The sequence below is a fragment of the Canis lupus genome, chromosome 10 (genome assembly GCF_003254725.2).
Source record: "Canis lupus dingo isolate Sandy chromosome 10, ASM325472v2, whole genome shotgun sequence".
In the NCBI taxonomy this organism is placed as follows: domain Eukaryota; kingdom Metazoa; phylum Chordata; class Mammalia; order Carnivora; family Canidae; genus Canis; species Canis lupus.
The window spans coordinates 53391294-53413312 of NC_064252.1; the positions used below are offsets into that span (position 1 = coordinate 53391294).

The window sequence follows — 22019 nt, forward strand, 5'->3', positions numbered from 1 at the left end:
CTTTCTTTTTCTACATCTGTGACTCAATGAAACTTTAAAATATGTATACAAAAGATAAATGCTTTTGACCTTTAAAAAAAACCCTTTCCTCCATATATTTTATGGTTTTAAAAGTTACCTTTTTTTCCTTGAAAATGACTTAATTTTATTTTTTATCATCTATCTGAAAGAACACTTAACATTCTACCACACCTCCTACAATTGAGCATTCACTATGCTCTGGAAATATATACTTTAGTGATAATCATACATGAAATCCTCAAACAGAGGTGGATTTTATTATTCTCATTTTACTGATGAGGAAAATGAGTTTCAGAATGGTCAAATAACTTTCCCAAAGCCACACGGCTAATATATAATAAGTCTAGGATCTCAATGCAGATATACTCAACTCCAATCCCTATAATCTTTGACTATTCATTTTGCATCAAGCTTTACTGAGTATCTGTCACCTACCAAGCCCTGTCCTCCATGCAAAACTGAAAATAGCAAAACCACTGCCTTCAGTGATCTCATATTCTAATAGCGATGGCTAACACATCAATGAATGAAATTCAGCAAGATAATTTTATAATAAAGGTAAACATTAAGTGTAACAATGGTTCTACAGACAGAATAATCCACTTATGCCTGTTTCACGATAAAAGGTAAATACTAGGTATAACAATTGTCCTTAAGAAGAGAATAATACATTTTGCCTAACAATCAGTACATATAATGATTAAATGTTTCCTACTAATGTAGCTAGTTCTTGGCCAAAAAACAATTAAGGTTCTTTCCTTGAGGGGATGCTGCTTCCTCTTTGACTCTAATAATCAATCATGCCAATGTGCTTATATTTCACTAAGGGTCGCTTAAGAGATGGGCAATCTCATCTGATGTTTCACACACCAACAAATATCTGTCTAGTTGTCCGGTGTCCCATTTCAGCAGATCTCTTGTTAAGAACAGATACGTTAATTAAAATTATATTGTACTTTCAAACACTACTTGTTAGTGAATGAATGAGTAACAGGATAGAGCTACGAGAGATTTATCTTTGGCAAGGGGTTATGGACTATTTTCACATGAAATATGTAACCATTTATTTAAAGAGCTTTCTAGTTTCTTAAGTTGCCCTAACCATTACTCTTCCACATTTTTGCTTCCTGGGGAAATAATGCTATATTGTCACTGCAGCCACATGATGAACTCCCCCTGCGAACCCCCACCCCAACCCCGACCTTCTCACCTTCAGCATTCCTCTTCCTTTTTACTTCTACTTCCATTTTTTTAATCACTTCCTTTTGTAGACTTTTAAAATCTAATAATATATCTCCATGTAAGTCTCATGCCTGTATCATTCATTTCTAAAATGTCTCTTTAGGGAGATCCCTGGGAGGCTCAGCCGTTTAGCACCTGCCTTCAGCCCAGGCATGATCCTGGAGTCCCAGGATCAAGTCCCGTATCAGGTTCCCTGCATGGAGCCTGCTTCTCTCTCTGCCTGTGTCTCTGCCTCTCTCTCTCAATGTGTCTCTCATGAATAAATAAATAAAATCTTAAAAAAAAATGTGTCATTAGAGCATTATCTCTTTTTTTAATAGACTCTAAGGACCAAATTTCCACCCCCTAAAGCTTGACCTTTGTAAAACTGGCATATTCTTATTTTATTTAATGCCTCTTTCAACATAATCTCCAGTTTCAAAAAAGTATCATAATCAACTTTTTCATTGTATAGAGAAACATATGTGTCATATTTCTTAGGTGAGCTCACCATTTGCTGTTTGGTGTTCCCTTTGTCTGGATCACTTTATCATGGCCTATTAAGGACAATGATCCTAGAATATATTACAAGTTATACATGGTTGGGCATCATGTAAAAAGTTTAAATGTTGCCACATATCCAATTTGATTTTTTAAGAAACTATCTGAACTCTAAACTCTACACAATGAAAATTTTAATGACCTTTCACATAGGGTTTGAAAGAGCCTAGTGACATATTTACTAGTCTGAATACCTAACTCAAAAACCGTCTCTTATTTCCCCATCTTTTCCTAATGGACCAACTTCTCTTATATATAAACATATATGAAAACTCTCTCAATGCAGAAGCACTATGGATTTAATTAAAAACTGTACATGTCCCTTGCAAGAAGAAATAAATGACCTTCATCATCATGAAGTACAAATTTCAACTCTTAAGAGACCAAAAGCCAATTACTGAGTCAGTAACACTTCACAAAATGGCTGTACTTCAGCAGCTTCTCGGGGAGTTGAGAGGACTTTTCAAAGTATAGGATTCTAATCCATCCTAGGCCTACTGAATACAACCATCTGTCAATTTCCTTTAAAATCAATGTTTTTAAAATGTGCCCTGGGTGTTTGGTGGGTGGGAGAGGGAAGGCAGCCAACTTGAGACAGAACAAAGTTAATGAGGCCAAAGTTTGTAGTGGTTTTTGATAAATTGTCCTAAGAAGGAGGTAAGTTACTTGATGAGCCTTGCTTAAATAACAGTCATCCCTTTTATCAGATGTTGATTTATTTTTTTTAATTTTTAGAGAGAGAGATCAGGGGAGGTGGAGAGGGAGTTGGAGGGGAGAGAGAGAGAGAGAGAGAAAAAAACTTAAGCAGACTACACATCCAGTGCAGACTGGACGTGGGGCTTGATCTCACGAACCTGGGATCATGATCTGAACTGAAATCAAGAGTTGGACACTTAACCAACTGAGCCACCCAGGTGCCCTCAGAACACTTTTTTTTAAAATTAGGGAATGACGTATTTGAAGACATCTAAGAAAAAAGCAAGAGTGACTTAACCCTGGTCACGACTTCACTATTTATAAACAATGAGGGGGCAAATTCCAAACCAAATTGTCCTCACAGCCATGAGTCCAAATTCTGGCTTTCTTTTGGACCAACCAGCTTATTTCTCTTTCCATCACAATGAATGACTCCTAATTTAGTCTTCTTAGTCTTAGTCTTCTTACAAAGAATACCACTGGTCACAGGAAATACAAGACGGGTCAGTGAAAATCCAATGGCTCTGCTAGGGAAGGAATTCAAAATGTATGCCCTGCTATCAGTCAGATACTGCATTCTTTTATCTTAAAAAATCTAAAAGACAGTCATAACAGGCCATCACATATCTTTTAGGTCAGCATAGCACCAAAAATAGCTGTTCCCAAAGTTTAACAGAAGATTTCTGGCATATTTTGCCACTAGCTAACTGCAACTATTCTATGGTTAGCTTGTGAATGAGGATTTCCCTGTGAACTGAAATCATGATTGACCAATTTAGGGATTTCCATCCCTCTGGCAGTACTTTAGCTCAATCTAAATTTGATTGTTTCCTTGAATGGAGTAATTTAATTTTCTTCAAATGTCTACTGACTTTATAATGCCAAACCTAGAAAATGAAATGGAGAACTGGGTCAGTTGACCAGGTAATCCAGGCCAAAAAATAAAATATTGCTTAGAAACTTCATATAACACATGAGTTGTTTTAATTTCCTGAACTATCATTTGTCTGAGTAGTCAGATTTTCTGCTCTATATCTGTACTATGTAATAAAAAAAATATTTACGGTGAAAGAAAACACTATTCTCAATTCACAACTCAGCATCCTGTAAATTTACTGTGAAATAAATTATTTACTTCACATTAAGTGAAAGTAAATACTAATAATTACTGGAGATTACCTCAGACTCATGTGGTCATAGGCACACAGCAACTGACAGACAAACAAGCCAAGCAGAAAGGGGGAAATGGCACTTAGTAAAACACATATTTGGTATAAGTAGATGTAATTTGAATGTATAAAGACACATCTTGAAAAATGGTAGCTATTATCACCATGCTTATTTTCTTAATGTGAAAGACTTTGAATGCATCCATTCTAAAAAGGTATGGCTTTATACCATATATTAGAGTTCCACATAAAGAAGAATCTCATTGGTGCTTTTAGTAATATATGACTGAAACTGAATGAAACCATTCTCTCTCGCTCTCTCTCTCTCTCTCACCAAAAACAGAATCAAAGGGCACTAATTTTAAGAGAACTATAATCTTAGGCTCTGCAGTTTTGTTGTGGCTTTTTAATTTGGCCATTTCCAACTATTGTAGTTCTTCAGTGAAAGTTCCATAGCTTAGGACAGCTGGCTGTAGACCTGGACTACCTGATAAATCATCTACTTGAACATATGATAATTTAACCCTAGGCTGGGGAAAAGTCAAAGGCCCGTAGGGTATATATAGCTATTTGAGGACCTGAGAAGAATGAATATATTTCTTTTAATGTTAGAAGTACAAGTTAAGCTACACAAACATGAAGTACAGTGGATCTACGCCATTCTTTGGAACTTTCCATCTCACAATATGCCAAAAAGCACATCCTGACAGTCACAATGAATAATGCCATTTAGAAGCCAAACATGAAAGAGTTTCTTCCTGTTACCTGTGTACACACAAAAATGTACAAAGATGAATCCCTGTCCCTTCCTTAAAGAAACATTAGGACTGGTTGTTAGAGGAATTTGAAAGGAAAAGCTGACCATCCGTAGTTGTTGGGGTGGTTTTCAAATCCTTTCCGAATTCTTTGAGATCACCTAAATTGGACAGGAAACAAGGAAATCAAAAGGGTCAAGCTGAGTCCACACTCCCAGTTCAAGGAGAAAAAAGAAAAATCTGTTTTTACTGATCTAGTTTGTCCTTCATGAGAAGATGTACCTCAAAGCAAAAAGGAAAAAGAAATGTTAAAATTAGTCTATTATAAGAAAGAAAAAATAATATTTGTAGTAGAATGTAAAAGGAAATTTTACAAACTTGTTTAGCCAACCACTTCAGTCATTAAACAAGGATTATTGGGTACCTACTTGTGACAGTCACTGTTCTAGGGGCCCTTGAGATACATCAAGGCAGGACAGGAATCTCTGCCCTCTTATTTCTGGAGGGAGAAAAACAATAAACCGTGAACAAAACAAGTGAAAAACATTAAAATATGTTAGAAGATAATAATCATTGTGGAAAAGAAACTAGGTTGGGGTGTGATAGTTCAGGATAAGGGCAAATTGTAGTATTGAATAGGATAATCAGAGTAAGTCTCTTGAAAAAGTGCAATTTGAACAAAATCCAGAAGGATGTGAAGGTGCTACCCAATTATTTAAGTACTTTAAGGTAATTTTTTGGTATTTTCTACCAAAGATACTATGTAGGAAGAGTTCCTAATTAGATTTTCTTTGAAAATTTGGTCTTTAGTTGACTAAGTGGTTTCCTATAAGCTCAACTCATATATCACTCTATGGAGTTGTTACTGAGGCAAAACATTAATTCACAAAAAAGTTTTCTCTGGATGGTACTTCCAGTGCTTGAGAAAATATTTACCTCCCTGCTTCCTTCAGCCAGCAAATTGGCATCTAAAAAGCAGCACTTTGCCATGGAACTCCTAGGTTTGTTCAAAGGTGAGGCAAGTCCATTTCAACTTCTCATTGTATGAAAGAAAAAGGTGAAAGTTTAAAGAGTTACAGAAATATCTAAATAGTTTTGATTAAGTAGAATCAACCTTGACATGTACCAATATTATTCACAGGATGGGCCATCAGGTCAATGAGGTTCAATTAGTTATAACTTAAAACAATCACAGAATCATAAATTATAGGTACTTATAAGATGGACAGAAGATATTAAGAAATTAATACTGTTTTAAACCTTTGGCAGATTACAGATCATTACTTTTGAAATTCATTTAATCTAAATGTACAGAGTACTTCTTTTATTTTATTGCCACCATCAATAATAACTATCTTCTAAGTACTTATAGTTCCATTTGTAAAATGTAACATATCCTTGAGAGCAGAGTATTTTATTAGCCCGCATTACAGATCATAACACTGATATATGTAAGGCTACATTACTTGTCCAGGGATAAATATAGGATCTGAACCCAGGTCTCATGACTTCCTGGACTCCTGCCCATCTCACAATACTACCTCTTGTTATGAAATTAAATTTCACACCACTATAAAAGGAAACCTTGAAATGAGAATCAATAGCATCCTATAAAATACTCTGATTGGTTTCCTTCACATTACCTCTAAATTTATTTTGTAAGAATAAGAATATGATACTTTGTTTCATGATTATCAGTGTGTAAGGAGAGGAAAATCTTTAATGTCTCCTTAAGGTAGGTTCTTTCCTATATCAGTTATTTTAGCTCAAAGTCTCCACAATGTTTTGTCTATCATAATAAGTGATATATCATGCCCTATAATTAAAAGAGTATCATTTTTTAGATGATCTGTAATGTTCTTCATTGTTCCAAAATTCTATGATTCTTTTTTTTTAAAGATTTTATTTTTTTTTGGGGGGGGGGGGCTTAATGGCACAGTCAGTTGAGGATCCAAATCTTGGTTTTGGTTCAGGTTGTGATCTTAGGGTCATGAGATCGAGAACCCTATTAAGTCTTCTTAAGATTCTCTCTCCTTCCACCCCTCTCCCACTAAAATAAGTAAATAAATCTTTTAAAAAATATATTTTTAAGTAATCTCCACATCTAATGTGGGGATCAAACTCACAACCCCGAGATTGAGTCAGACACCTCATTTACTGAGTCAGTCAAGTGCCCCCAAAATACCCAGATTCTTTTAGTATATGAGCTAAGCACTCTAGAAAATTACAATTTTCTTTAAAATCATGATCAACACAATTTTAAAAATATTCCCTTTTACCAGCCTGTGCTGATGTTGGTTTTTAAACAAAAGCTAGATTAATAAAATTACATTTTAAAATGGACAGATAAAATCATTATTTTGGAGAAGGAATCATCCTTTTATTTTTATTTTTTTTACTTATTTCTTTAATTTAGTAGGCTCCATGCTCAGTATGGGACTAACAACTCCAAGATCAAGAGTCAGATGTTCTACCAACTGAACCAGCCAGGCACCCCAGAAATCATTCTTTTAAAGTGTAGTATGCCATAATTTAATTTTTTTTTTGCTATTTTTGATCTATTCCAGTAAAGCATCTAAATTTATATTTACACTACCTCATTCTTTAAAATATTAGACTATGGAGAGTCGTTTCTGTGTTCTTCTCCAAGGATAAATTAATCTAATAAAGTCTAAATAAAATCCTTGTTTAGTTTATTAGTTATTCAATTTCACCACTGTTTATAAATGTATGAAGATGTGATTATCTCATCCCAGAGCTAAGAATGCAGAGATTTGGAGGATCTGGGACTTTTATTAGTAATAACTATAACGACAAAACTGACTGAATTCCAGCAAGAGATAACACATAAATATTTACTTTTCAAGCATTTTTTCTTGATTATATCCAGAAGAGATAGACATACAGTCTAAAGAAAAACTAAAAAGTTCCAAATTCTAAATAGTCACATAACCTTCTATGTCATATTGATGAAGATATTTATAAGGATGATGAAGATATTTAATGTCTGATTTTATAAAGTGAAATTCTAGTCTTTCCATGTTCTGTAACTGTAAATGAGGAGCAGCACCTCCTGATACTGCAACAGTAAAAGTAATAACAGATAATTCAAAATAAATTATCGCTTAGTTTGCCTATGCACCAAATGTAGGCATTTCAATACAGTAAAATTCTGTCAACATTCACAAATGTTTCTCAATGATGAAGAATATTTAATATTATAAAGATAAATGGGGAAATATGATTTAAGAAGCCATATGGAAGAAAAGAAATATATTTTTATTTTATTTTATTTTTTTTAAATTTGTATTTGTTTATGAAAGTCACAGAGAGAGAGAGAGAGAGGCAGAGACACAGGCAGAGGGAGAAGCAGGCTCCATGCACCGGGAACCCGACGTGGGATTTGATCCCGGGTCTCCAGGACCGCGCCCTGGGCCAAAGGCAGGCGCCAAACCGCTGCGCCACCCAGGGATCCCAAGAAATATATTTTTAAAATCAAATTAGATCCACATAAAAAAAACACAGTAAAATGTATTTAAAAGTTATAAAACAAATATGCATCATGATGTTGGTGATCTGAAGTTGGGTACTTCATACACAAAAGGAAACTATATAAAAAATACTAAATGTTTTTTCCTTCCCCTAAATATGAACAACATCAAATCAATTTTAAGAGTAAATATAATAAAATTTTAAGAGTTATGGTGTGACATTACAGATAAAATTTTAAAACATGTAATCTTTGACATGGCTAATTGTAGTGGAATCAATTATATCTAGTTATTGATACCATTAGTTTTTAAAAACCTTTTTTATATAATTTACTCTATTTTAAGATCTTCATTTTCACCAGTAAAATAAAGTTTAGGCCCTTTTACAATAATTTTATGCCTGACAGTTGTATTTGTGATACCTTGGCCTTCTAGAAATACAAGAAACCGGGATAATCAAACGCTTACTCTTTCATTTGAAATGGTAAAGTGGACATTCACTTTGCAAATATACTCTGGAATTTATGAATGCAGGAACAGCAAATATCATATCTCAAGATAAGCCTTATAAATACATTTTGGCTTTTTTGGAAGCTTACAATCCAAACCCAGTCTAAATAGGTCTTATGGTACGTTACAGTTGATACAGTGAGATTCAAAACAACAATAATAGCAAAAAACAAACGAAAACCTCATGGAAACCACATAAGATAGCATAGCAAATCTAACTTTCAGGAAAATTTCTGTATTGTATAAACAATGAAAGCTACAAAATAAAAATTGATCATCTGACACTGTGAAAACAAATCATATTAAAATTCTTGAAAACTCTTAAATACAAAGATACATTGACTTCATTTCCTTATAGACTCCTTGTGGTGCATATGCTAAGGTATATCGCAGTGTTATCTTTGGAATGATGCCTTATTAGAAAGACATACTGCAGTTCTAGAAAAGGATATGAATGATAGGGAAAAAAAAGTAAGTTGAGAGACAAGAGACAGAAAGGATTCTATGTTATTTGTTGCTACAATTCTTTTTAGTTATTTTATAAATTTCCTCTTCCTTTTCCACCCTCTACTTTGTCCACTCCAAACTTTCCATGTCTTCTACATTTGCCTCTTTTAATGTGCTCCTCTACCCCCTCCACCTCACATACACGTTCTTAAGTCATGAAAATATTAAGTTGAAGATACAATAAGAAAAATATTCTAGAAATACAATGTTTAAAAAGAAAGACAAACTTCCTGCCCTCATGGGGCTTACATTCTACTAGGAAATGTTAACATTAAATACATAATCACTCATCTAAATATATAATTACATCTAAAATGATTGCTATAAAAGAAAATGCAAGCCTCTAATCAGAGCATGATCATTAATTATTAAAATAATAACTAAAAGTTCCTGAGCTATAAACCAGCCATGATGGCCGGATTTGCAGCGTAACTTACTTTTTTTTTTTTGGCATTTTCTGATCTAAATGGTCATTCATTTCTCTCAGACAACCATTAGAGTAAAAGATGAGTAAATAAAGTAATTACTGAAATGAAGTGACCAGTTAAAGAATCATGAAAAAAAAAACAATCAACTAATTCAAAGGCAAAACAAGCCAAAATTATAAATAGAATAGAGAATCAAGTTAGCAATGTCAATGGTCCTAATATTACTAATGACAAATTTCAAGCCTAAAAGGGAAAGCAAACACAATTTTCACAAAATCCATTTGGATCCCTCTAGGTACAATTAGCCGAAGCTCGGATGGCTCTGGGTAACGCTTGTCTTCAGCTCTCCCAAAGAAAGCTACAATTCATTGAAACAAAGTTTATTCCTAACTGTATCCAGTTAAAGGTGGCCTATCTTTATTTAGAAAATATGGAAACAAATCCAAATAATTGTAAAGTTTGAAGTAGAATGACCAATTGAAAGTATGACATAAGGTGGCCTATGGGAAGAGAGAGAAAGCTTAACAATGATCCTTAACACACCTCTTTAACATGACTTAGCTGTTCTTGTCATGTACAAATCATAAGGAATTCTGCAGTTTCCAAACCCTGAAAAATTAATTAGGGATTATGAAAGGATCCACATCAACTATGTAAGGATACATCACAAAGTGATACCAGTGCTTACCTCTAGGGGGAAGACTAAGGAGGTTGAAGAAGGCTAACAGGAGTAATGTTCTCTTTAAATGATTTACTTTTTTTTTTTTTTTTTTTAAGGAATGGCATTCATCTATCTCTGGACATTTAAAAATTTAGAAAATATTTAAAAATCCATATAGAAAAAATCAAAATGATGATAATAATGTTCTTGAATCCAATTTTGTCTCTGGACTCAAAAAAAAATGACATTAATGCATAGATATTCATTCCAGAGTCCCCAAATTCACTACCGCTAATGAAAGCAGCAATGTCAAGAAAAATGCTCCGGGATTATACTGTGATGGAAAGATTTTGAAGCATTAATTTACAATGCAAATCAATTATTTCAGACTGGACAGGTTTAACACCTATTTCATACACAACTAGGATTTAACTTGATATTAAAAGCTACAATGAAAGTTTCTAGGTATTTCTTTATTCCTTTGACGTGTGGCACAGGACAAGGAGAGCTACCTAAGGGAGGCCCTCATTCATGTTATTTTTATCTTCTCTGAATGCAAATCACATTTTTTTTTACCATTTCCACAACACTTCTATTCTGTCATTTATACATTTGTCCACATGTTTTCATTTTCCTACTATACTGAAACTCTCTGAATGTGGGTGCCATGTCAGTCAAGATTGTGTTTTTACTCTAGAATGCAGATTTATTGAATTGATTAACAATTAAAGAAGACTTACAAATCATATTTCTCATTTCTATACATCTAATTTGCAAAACAGTCAAATCTATCTTAAAATCTTCTTTCCCCATTTAACAACAAAAAACATCCTGGTCCCATTAACAGAGGAAAAATGTAAAGGAAAAACCAAATTCCTGTGCTCTGTAGTTTTGTGCTGACTGAGGAATAAAACTCAATGAAAAGTAGTGAATTAAAATATGTCTGACACACACGCCAACAGAAAGCATTTAAGACTCACATAATAAAACTGAATGAAGTTAAGTGACACTTAACATTAATTACATCAAAACAAATATCAGCTGAGTATAAACATAAATTATTCTGTATGTAGAGTTAAATGGTTATAGAATTAGAACATTATTTTTGAGTTACTTTTTATGACATAATGTATATGTGTTTGTATATTTAGAATGTTTGTGTATATACATGCATTCAAACATATACAAACACATATGCATATATATCTCTCAGCCAGTAAAGTAAAATATACACACAGTTCCCTCTACAACATCCTGAGTCATCTAAAAAGAAACATGGTGGGAAATGCCCACTAAGAAAGGGAAGTAGATGGGAATTTGACCTAAGAATTTAGAAAGCATCCCAAATAGTACATGAAATCTCTAAAACAATAAGTACTGTCATTTGTATAGTTGCTAGAAGGCTTAAAATAAGACGAAATTATATTATTGTAAATGGTTGACCAAAACACACTGCAGTAGCATATGTTCTCTTTTATTGGCTCAAAATACCCAAGCAACATTTGTTTCTAAAGCTCCATTTTACACATTTAAAACCGATATATTTCTTACTTATTGCCTGGCTCATGTTCAGGTGCTTTTTCAAGCAGAAAAGTTTCCCTGCTAGATGACACAAAGGTAAAGGTGAAGATCTGTGAGCTTTTGTCCCAATTCAGATTAAGATTCAGAGCGCAAGAAAATTCAGAGAATTTAAGGATAAGAAACACATTCCTGCATTTAAAATAAAAACAAAACCCACAAAACAAACAAACAAAACAAAAACAAAAAAACCAAGAGACCAAGGACACATTCAGAAATACATAGTTAAAAATGGTTAACTTAAAGGCTGTGATACATATTTACCACAGCTACATATTATCTACTTCTTGTTAATGAAAACACTAAACACAATGTGGATGGTTCTAAATGGCAAATTAAGCATGCTTTTAAATCTGGCATCAATGCTGTCAAGAAGTACACATGCCTGACTTACCAAGTGATGCAGAAATATATACCTGGTTGATAATGTTCTTAAAACAAAGTTAGTATGTGAAAAATAAAGAACAGGCTTGTCTTGTTTCTTTATTTCTTTCACGGTACTGCCTTTTCAAATTATTGTGGAATTAATATGTATATATGACACCTAGCAGGCAACGAGGTAATGAGCACACTGCAGTACTGTTTAGATGCTGCACATGTTTAGACTTACATCCCAATGCAAAATGGCTGGGGCAGGTGTGCTCCTGAGTTAAATGTTTGAGGATGATATATTTATGGTGACTACACTCATCATTAAATGATACTGCAAAAAGTGATACTGAAACCTGTAGCTAATTTCTAAATATACTAATTTTATAAGCAGCAAACATGAGAAAAATCACTCTAAAGAGCAAGGAAAAAAACAGTGAAACATTTTGATGGATTTTTCTTACCTTAAATTAATATTCATTAACACTCATACCTACCTCTCAGTGCCCATTACTAATGTGAAAAGTTCTAAATACATTTTTATAAGTTATACACACTGTAATTCATACAGATGATAATAAAAAGAAATAAAATAATGTAATACCTTTACTTTTACCTATGGATTTGATGAAATGGTTCCATGAAGAAAGAGTTTCCATACAAAGAGAATAAAAAGAGAAACAACAATAAGAATTATGAATATATGTAAATGCACTACTGTTTGAAAATTAAACAAGACAAGAAAGTATAAATAAAGACTTGAAAACACGTGGAGATAAAATCGGCACACGTTGAGAAATCTGTCTTTTTTTTTTAAAGGCAACATGCAAAAAAATTGAAACGCCCATGCTCACTTTAAAAGATTACACAAAAAAGAAGATACACAATGACTATGCTATAGGTAGGAAAATTATTGATTCTGTGAAACACTATACTCAGCATTCTAGAAGCCAGAAGCCAAAGATGTCTGCATGTTCCCAAACTGCCATGCATGGGTGAAAAATGGACTCTTTTTGGCACAGTCAGTTCAACTGAATATCAGATATTAACTTCTGATGGTTCTCAGGTTTTCTTTATTATAGCTACCCTTAACTGCATATGCTTAGAAATGTATAGAAACTTTCAATCACAAAATCTTATGTCTGATCTATTTGCAGATATTATAGTGCAAAGAATGAAGGAAAATAAAAGTCAACGGAGCAAACCAAAATCAAACCAACACACACAGGGGCGAAAAACATGTAAAGATGTGAACAAAAGTTATGTATTTAATTTGCAGCCAGATAATTTGCAAGCATTTGCCCATCCTTTGCAGTGATGGTTTCAAGCAGCTACAGAACAAGAAAACACTGAAAGCAGAGTGGAAAAGGAACAGAGCCCATACCTTGGTCGCCCATCATCAGGTGCGCCAGACCTTGAAGGAAAACAAGAGCACAGTCAGCAATAAACAAGGGAGCATGGGAAGGCAGGGTGGTCACGGTGACAAAAATGTCCAGTGACAGACGTCTTGTTTCCTATGAGACATGTCTGTATCACAGAGGCAAATCAAAAAGCCTTCTTTCAACCCCTGGTTGGAATGCTTGGGGGCAAAGAGTTATAGTACTACAATTTAAACACTGGCATATGCTGCCCTGTGTGTTTCTTCAATGTACCAGTTGGAACAATCAACAGCATAAAATTGTGACTTAAAATCCAACCAATCCCTTAAATATTGCATCTGCCCTTTGTGCCCTTTGATGAGACTATTTTGAACACTGCCACCACAGGGCTTCTTATTCTTTGGTGATGAAATTAGATTTTTAAAAACCCAAAGGAATATCTGAAACATGGGCTGGGTCTGATCTTTTTCCCCTCGTCAAAAAAATGAGAAGTTTTATAATTAACTTAAAAAAATCCTTAGTCACACTGAAATGATAATGCAGAAATGTCTCCTTGTCTGACACATGTAGCAATTGACTAAGCTTGTTCAAATACAAAAAAAAAAAAAAAAAAAAAAAAAAAAAGCTATTAAACATGCAGCTGTAAAGTTGGAATTTACTATAGAATACTGTTTTTAGGAAACAATGGATCAGCTTTAAATAGGCTCAAGTAATTTTCCATGGAGAACAAAATTACTTAGTCTTTTACTTAAACATTGCCTAAACACTGAACTAGGAGTTGTTGTGAATATATATATACATTTAATAATGTTTTATGTTTTTATATGAATCATACTTTCATCAAGGACGTTTTCTAAAATGACGCTGAATTCCCTTTATTTAAATTGCTTGTTATCTGCTACTTGACAAATGACTTCAGTTTGAAGATTACCTTTTCTAAAGAATACCACTAAGGTTCTTTTCAAAAACTCTCTCACAATCCAAGAAGATACTTTTTACTGAGAGGCATTAATTCCTAGTTCTTTATTCTGTATTCAGAAACAAAGCTACTCCTTGATCCATGTCTATTTCAAGAATATGGGAAAATGTTAGAACAATATAGTAACACAGCAATTCAACAGAATTTATATTTCTAGTGTTATTTAAAATATATTTGAGACTTTATTGAGCTACATGATATCAATACTAAAACTAATCTGCATTATTTCCTTAAAATTTCCGGAGTATTTAAACATCCCTGTGGGGCAGATACAATTACAGATCAACATATAATCAAAATATGAGGACTACTGATCCTAGAGGTTTAATGTTTCTGTAATATAGCTTCCTTTTATATTTTCAAAGTGATTTTAACAAAAAAAATCACACAAGCAGATTAAAAAGTTTATGATCTGTTGGTGATTCTGTGTGTATTTTCTCATTTAATTCCACTTTTAAAACTACTAAATATATTTCCTAAAAACAGTTTATAATTTTTTGTAGACTAAATCAGGAAATGATCTCTGTATAAGATCTAACTTTCAGAAAATATATAAAACACTTGTAATGATGGTGTCGAATACCACCTCAGTAAGGATGGAAGTTAATAAATCTCAAAAGAATTCACATTCCTCATGCTAGAATTTCCTACCACTAAGGGAGCTCCACTATATTGCCAAAGTCAAGTTATAAATAGGAATGGTACAATTATGATTGGATAAACTTTATTACAGTAGTTTATGGGTCTTTATTCTAAAAATCTTGTCAAAAATTTTCATGAGATGCATATGTGAGGAAAGGAGCATTCAGGCTTATTAGGCTGATTTTAAAGCCCCTGGAATGCAAGTGGATTTAAAGAGAAAGAACAAAAACATGGAACATTTTACAGAATGGTTGAGGAAATGCAAAAGAAGTTGAGAAGATACTTATTAAAAAAAATTCAGTCTCAAATAACATGCATAATATAACTGATACTGATTTTGAAAGATGTCAGATCCTTGGGGTAATATCACCTTTACTAAGTGCATTTTCACATGCTATTAAAATTATAGTATAGAAAAACAGAAGCCATATCCAAAGCCAACACTTGAAAAAATAGTCATTGATGATTACTTTTGAGATCTTAAACTATTTTACTTAAATAATGGAATAGAAATGTTCAGGAGCTAAGCAATTTTATTATCCATGAAATCATCACAAATAAATGCTGAAGCCTGCTACTGACGAACTTTGTATTACCATGAATTGTACTTTGAGACATCAAATCTTAGTAACTTTCATAGCTATCTGTAACCTTAGATGGGAAGTCTTTTTCTAAGACATCTGTCATTCTGTAGAAATGTTCATTATTTTTACAGAATGGCTCTATTTCACAATATTGCAGCAAAATAAAATACGTTAAACACTTCTGAAATATAGACATTAGAAAAACAATTATGCAAGAATTATTAATGCTGTGATTATATGCATTGATAGAATATCAACTTCCCTCTCACAGTTCTTTGGTCTATCTAGTTGTTTTTGCATTTTTATCCTTTAGAGATTTGTTTGGCAGCAAACTGACTTATACATTTAAGTTCTTTAAAGATAAGAATATCGAAATATGCTTTAGTTTGTTGGATTCTATAGGAAAAATGTGTAACTTCCTCAAAGTTCCTTGATAGAGATAATTTTGGAAAAACTTTAATAAATATAGTTTTATTTAACAGACATAGAAAATCACAAATATACTTACCAGTAATCATGTTGGAGTGCTGTATACTTTCATTTCCAATGGCCAGTGGCTTATATTTTAATCTAAATTTGTGCCTCTTACTTATAGTCAATGCTTTATTCTGTGTTCTTTACATAAGTGAAATCATTTTAAATTAAACCAATGAGTTTGAGGTGATGTAATGCTAAACATTTCCAAAAGAAAATAAATCACTCTGACCAAGAAAAAAAAAATGGAGAAAAGATCATGCACTGAGTTCTGAAACTGCAAAGAAATACTTTCTCATCTAAAATAAAAGAAGCAGGATTGTATCATGTTTTCCATACAGAACACTGCATCAAACATTCTAGGGTTTATATGGGATGCTGGAATTCATCAAGAGTTGGAGTTAAAGCTGAAGGAGTTTCAGATAGAGGCTGACGGGGTTGAGAGTGCATGTTCTATATGAAAAGTGATGCACAATCCAGAAATCAACAAATGCTCAGAAGTTCAACTTACCGTCTAAATTCGAGATGTACTCTATTAATACTAAGAACTAAAAAGCAAATGAGAGTTGGAAAATAAAGTAGAAAGCACCCACCTTCCACATTGTTGTCTTCTGAAAGCACATGACAAGGAGGGAGAGAAAAGGAAAAACATTCATTAAGCAGCATGCAGACTGGACCTTTGCCTTTGCATGTCTTCCTCATGCAAGGCACCAAACACATCATGCAAGTGCTCCATCGCTACCGTTCAAAGGGGGAAACAAAATCATGGGAAGCAGGTTCCCTCCTATTGGCAGCATTTAAAGAATGTGAGACAAATTTTTGGTAATACTGCCATGTCCTGAGCAAGGAAATTTAAAAAGCCTTTCCTGTCCTGTGTAAAATAAACATTATTCTTACATGTTACTGGCATGGTTTTTCTAGGCAATTATCTTTAAAATCTTATTTTTCTATTTATTTACAATTCCAAAAAGTTATTGCCTCAACTCTGATTTGGAGTTGGATAAAATAATGTCCATTGCCAACAGCCATGAAATTTCACTTAAAGATATTCCACTTCTACAAAATATCTAATTCCATTTACCATCATGGCCTTTAAGTATTTCTAATACTTCAATATTTTCCTTAAATACAATGATAATCTATGTAACTAAAATTTATAATATACTTTATTTATAGTGTTCATATTTCACTGCAAATAATGGTAGTTTATCACAATTTGTTAAAAGGCTGACTTTTAAAATGGTTAACTAGAAAAAGTAATTATTGCAAGAAAAGTCCATTTGGGAGCTGTCCATTAGGCAAAATTTATCATGATTTATTGACTTTGTACTTCTGTTTAGGGTATGAATATGAATATAGTTAATATAATGACAATATTTGGTAAACTTCTCTTTTTGTTTCCATATAACCTATATAATATTTACACATGTTCATATATATACGTGTATTTCCATATGTGTACATATATACGTGTATATACAAACACACATACATAATACAAGCAGATTTTGCATGTATTTCCTACACATAAACAATACAAGTGTATGGGATTTAAATTAGCCTTTGTAACTACTAGACAATTTAAGTACCGTTGATACACAGGGCTTGGCATCCAGGTTAAGACATGGAAGAGAAGCTTTCTTCCAAGACTAGGGCAACATCAAGATTTTGGTATTTATCAAATGTTTTCAATAATAAAATACAGCCATGTTGACATTTCTAGTCTCAGTCTTTTATTTAATCAGCTGTAATTTTAAAAGTGGCTATTTGATCAAAAGTGTTTACGAAGAACAAAAAAACAGCAAGTGTAGGAACTTGGGAGGAAAACAACTTATAAAAGCACCATTTCATAAGGTTCAACAAATAACTCTTTTCAATTGTTAAAGTTATTAACAAATTCAGAATCATTAATTTTGTTTAAAATATAATAGCTGGAAACTGAAATATCAACATAGGCACCTTTACTGATGTGGTCCTAACATATGACCAAAAATAGCTAGTGGATAAATGTGGACAACAGCATCTGTACAAAATACTTGGTTTGCCAGAGTTTATTTTAAAAGAAATAACAAAAAAAAAAAAAAGACGAATACTTGATATGTGATATTCATTTCCTGATTGGTTTGGTTTCTAATCTGCTAAATAAGGAGTTAAGACTGAATTTGCTACTTTTCAGTTGCAACTCTGAGGTGACATGGATACAAATATTAAAAATTTATTTTACTACATTGGAAATTATAAAAAGATAGAAATTATTTTAATGTTTAAGACACATTTTCATTTTATAGATTATTTTCATGTTTAAGAAACACTTTCATTTAATTTTAACCGCCCTTTAAAATTCTAGTCCCCATTTAAAATGCTTGCTTAAAAAAATAAAATTATTTAATATATAAAGTAAAACCACAAAATTATGGGGTTTAGGGGAGAGTCAATTGTCAAAATAGTCTATCATTTACTATGGCTCCAATTAACTTCTGTAAACAAAGACTGGCAAATATGGTGATGAGAAGTAGCAGTCTCAGGAAAATGGTTTTTTGGTAAAGTGCTGCATGAAAATCTAATAGTAAAATAAAAATGAAAAACAAGTAACACCAGCCCGGGCCCAACACCAGTTTCATAAACGAGCTAAGTAAGATAAGGAAAGGAAGTTGTCCTGTAATAAAATCAAGGTCATTGATTCTGATCCCCTGAAAGTGAGTTTTCTTCTTTCACTGTCAACTAAGACACAGGGCCACAGGTGGCGCCATTGATCTTGTCCTGCCATCTGGCATGTTTCTGAGTTTTTATTCATAGAGAGAACCAGCAAACTTAATGGAACCCCTTGTATGCAAATCCTAGTCATGCCCAATGTGTAAACAAATCCTGACTTGACCAAATTCAGGAAAACAGGCTGTCTCAGAAGACTTAGATAAAAAAAAAAGAAAAAAAAAAAATCAAGGACACCTGACTAGCTTAGTAGGTAGAGTATGCAAATTCTTAATCTCAGGCTTGTGAGTTCAAACCCCATGTTTGGGCATGGAACCTACTTAAAAAACAAATTTAAAAATAAAAAAAAAATACTCAAAGTACTAGAATAAAAGGAAGGGTGATATATTAACTCCTATATGTTAAAAAAATGACCATAAAAAGAAGAAAACGGCTTGGAACAGACTTTACTGGCATTCCATATGTTTTTAGACTCAATCATAGAATTAAAAAAAAACAAACAAAGAAACTTCTCTTTAGCTTCTATCATTCTATTCTACCCCTTTGGTATCCATTTGTTTGCTTTAGTTGATTTAAAATCTGGTAAGCTAGGGGCTCCTGGATGGCTCAGTCAGTTAAGTATCTGACTTGATTTTGGTTCAAGTTATGATCTCGGGGTCCTAAGATAAAACCCCATGTCTGTGATTAGCAGGGAGTCTGCTGGAGATTCTCAATCTCTCCCTCTTTCTCTGCCCCTCCCCCAACTTGCTCCCTCACACTTTCTCTCTAAAAAGATAAATAAATAAATTTAAAGATGGTTAACCTAAAAATGATTCCCTATATTATTTCATAATTTGGACATAATAAATGATGGTAGCTCTACCATTTACAGCCATTCTCCAGGTGTTTTTCCTTTTCTCTTTCCTTTCTACTTGATTTTTGAAATAAAAGAATATGATTTTTAAAAGAATAGTTTTCCTCATAACATCAATTTTTGCCTTCCCTTTGTAGATCTTTGGCAATCAAATAGTATTTTGATTTTTAATAGCAACAGAGAGAGAGGCAAAAATCGGCATGCCAGACCGTAAAAAGTAAAGTAGTATTTTTTCTTCAATGTAAGGAAGAAAGCATCTATCCAGCCTTACCTGTGGACACTGTCACCTTAGGAATAAGCTCTTGGTTTGCAGAAAACCTTGGCTTCTTAATTCTGCTGACTAATTCTGCTATGTACATCAAGGGAATCTTAGTAATCAACTTTACTATGATGACCATGCCACCTATAAAGATCACCCTCATTTTTTGTCATTATGAAAATAAGGAATAAAATCACAAAAAAGATACCTTAAATTTTCCTTTCCTTCCAGACAAGACACGTTTCCCTCATGAAAATGAGAATAGGCACCAGTACATCAGTCATGCTATGAATAATTTGTGTGCTGTTGACATGAAGGGAAGCTGCAGACTATTAAAATGTATATTCTTCAATTACTTCAAAAGAACATCTCCACAAAAAAATTTCCTTTGTCCCCTAGCTTTTAAGACTGTAAAGACAGTAAGTTTAATTTATCATGAATGTTCCTTGCACATAATTTTGATTATATACTTTTTTTTTGGGTGGGGGGAGGATGACTAAGGAAACAAATGTGTTTGCTTCAATATAAAGAAAATCAGGAATTTAATCATGACCAGTGGATAAGTTAAAGTTTGATATAAAATATTACAGGTAACTCTTTTTTGTATAATCAATATTTAAGTTTACCACTATGAAAGGCTTCATCTAAATCTATAAGCAAGAGGCAACTTATGTGCTACATTTTACACTCAAAATTGGCTGTAAGTAATCCGTCACTATTTAGCCATTCTTTCTCTCTTCTGGCTTCCTTCCTTCCCTGCTAGTTGCTTCTGACCAGCAGCCTTTATTTTTCTTTGGCTCTCTCTCTCCTTCATCAAAACTGCCTCTACTGCAGGTGACTTTCCAACCAATAAAACTGGTACTGGTCCCGGCCAGCAGAAAGAAGAATACAGAATAAGATTTTATTCTCTTCTTACATATATTGATTGAGCTTGCTAGCTTCTATCCTCTCCTTTCCAGCCCTTCACATTATTTTCAAGACTTTATCCCTCATTTTGGGGATTAAATGCCAGTATAGCAGAATCTGGTTCCCATGGTGGCACCGGATGGAGCTTTGCTTTATTTTATTTTTCCTTTGGTGTTAACAGTGAAAGCCTTTAGAAAACCCCAATCATCTGGGAATGCTTCAAGGACTAGAAAATGGAGGAAAGCACTGAAAAAGTGGATTTGTGCAGCAGTCAGCTGGATGAAGAGAAATGCTGGCCAGAACCAAGAGAAAGTTCAAACGGCAAATGAAGCAAAGAGGTCTATTACGGAAGGTTATAGAAGGAAAGAAACAGCCTGAGCAGGAATGGCTAGTTCCAAAAATGTTTTAACAGGTGCCCTCAGCCACTTGTTTTAAATCTACCTAAATCACACTTCCACCCAGGCTGCTGGAATCCCAGTCTTAGGGCCTGAGGGGAGCCAACTAGAATAGATGATACTTTTTCTCTCTCTCTTCACTGTTCAGGAATAAAAGGAGTATCTCTAAACCAACTTGCAGCAGCAACAACATTCCCGGCATCACCCTCGGAACTATAAAAACATCTTCCCTAGAAACATTATAAGCAATGCCCAAGTATACTTTTGATATAAAACTATGATTCAAATTTATTATGGAATTAATGAGTTATTTAAGTGGTCTGAGAAGTTTAGCATGCCTGAGAATGTTTCTGTTAGAAAATGATATGAGTTTCAACTTATTTATTCAAAGAACTTTTGAAATAGTACTTTGCTGTGTTGCAGACTGCCTTTGTTTCTGCATCATACAGATATCAATTTTGTTATACAAAGTCCATGTAGCATTCAATTCAAAATGCTCCATCTTGTTAACAAGAGAAGGAGGGAGGAAAGGAAGGAAAAAAAGGATGAGAGAGAGGAAGGATAATTATTTGGCAGATTCATTCAATGGATTTGATGAAATTTAATAGCTATTAGTCAACATACTAAAATATATACAGGATGGGTCACACAAACTATATTGAACACAATTTCAACTTCTATTTTCATGAGGGACTATGACATTTTGTTTTGCTTTTATAGCTTCAGTTCTTCCCTACAAATGTTAACTCTGAGTTAACATTACAATATTAATTTCAATAGCTGGACTTAAGAATAAAAATTATATATGAGTGACCATAAAAATTGTGTCAAGAACAGTCTACACTGTGTCTGCTCATGTCACTCATTTTTAT

At 33.3% G+C, this 22019-nt stretch overlaps 1 protein-coding gene across 21 annotated transcripts in view; it reads right to left on the reverse strand.

Annotated features, from left to right (window-relative positions):
* Nucleotides 1–22019, reverse strand: part of NRXN1 (neurexin 1) — a 1115712-nt gene that overhangs the window by 995927 nt on the left and 97766 nt on the right. For 13 of the 21 annotated variants that reach the window (XM_049115892.1, XM_049115890.1, XM_049115886.1 and 10 more), the window contains exons 3-4: nt 16619–16636; nt 13352–13381 (exon numbers count right to left, since the gene is read on the reverse strand). The exons of 6 other annotated variants lie outside the window; for them this stretch is intronic. In XM_049115892.1, the coding sequence (XP_048971849.1) occupies nt 13352–13381; nt 16619–16636 (48 nt within the window). The remainder of the gene's footprint in view (nt 1–13351; nt 13382–16618; nt 16637–22019) is intronic. 2 more of the 21 variants (XM_049115883.1, XM_025466689.3) reach the window with 1 other exon arrangement.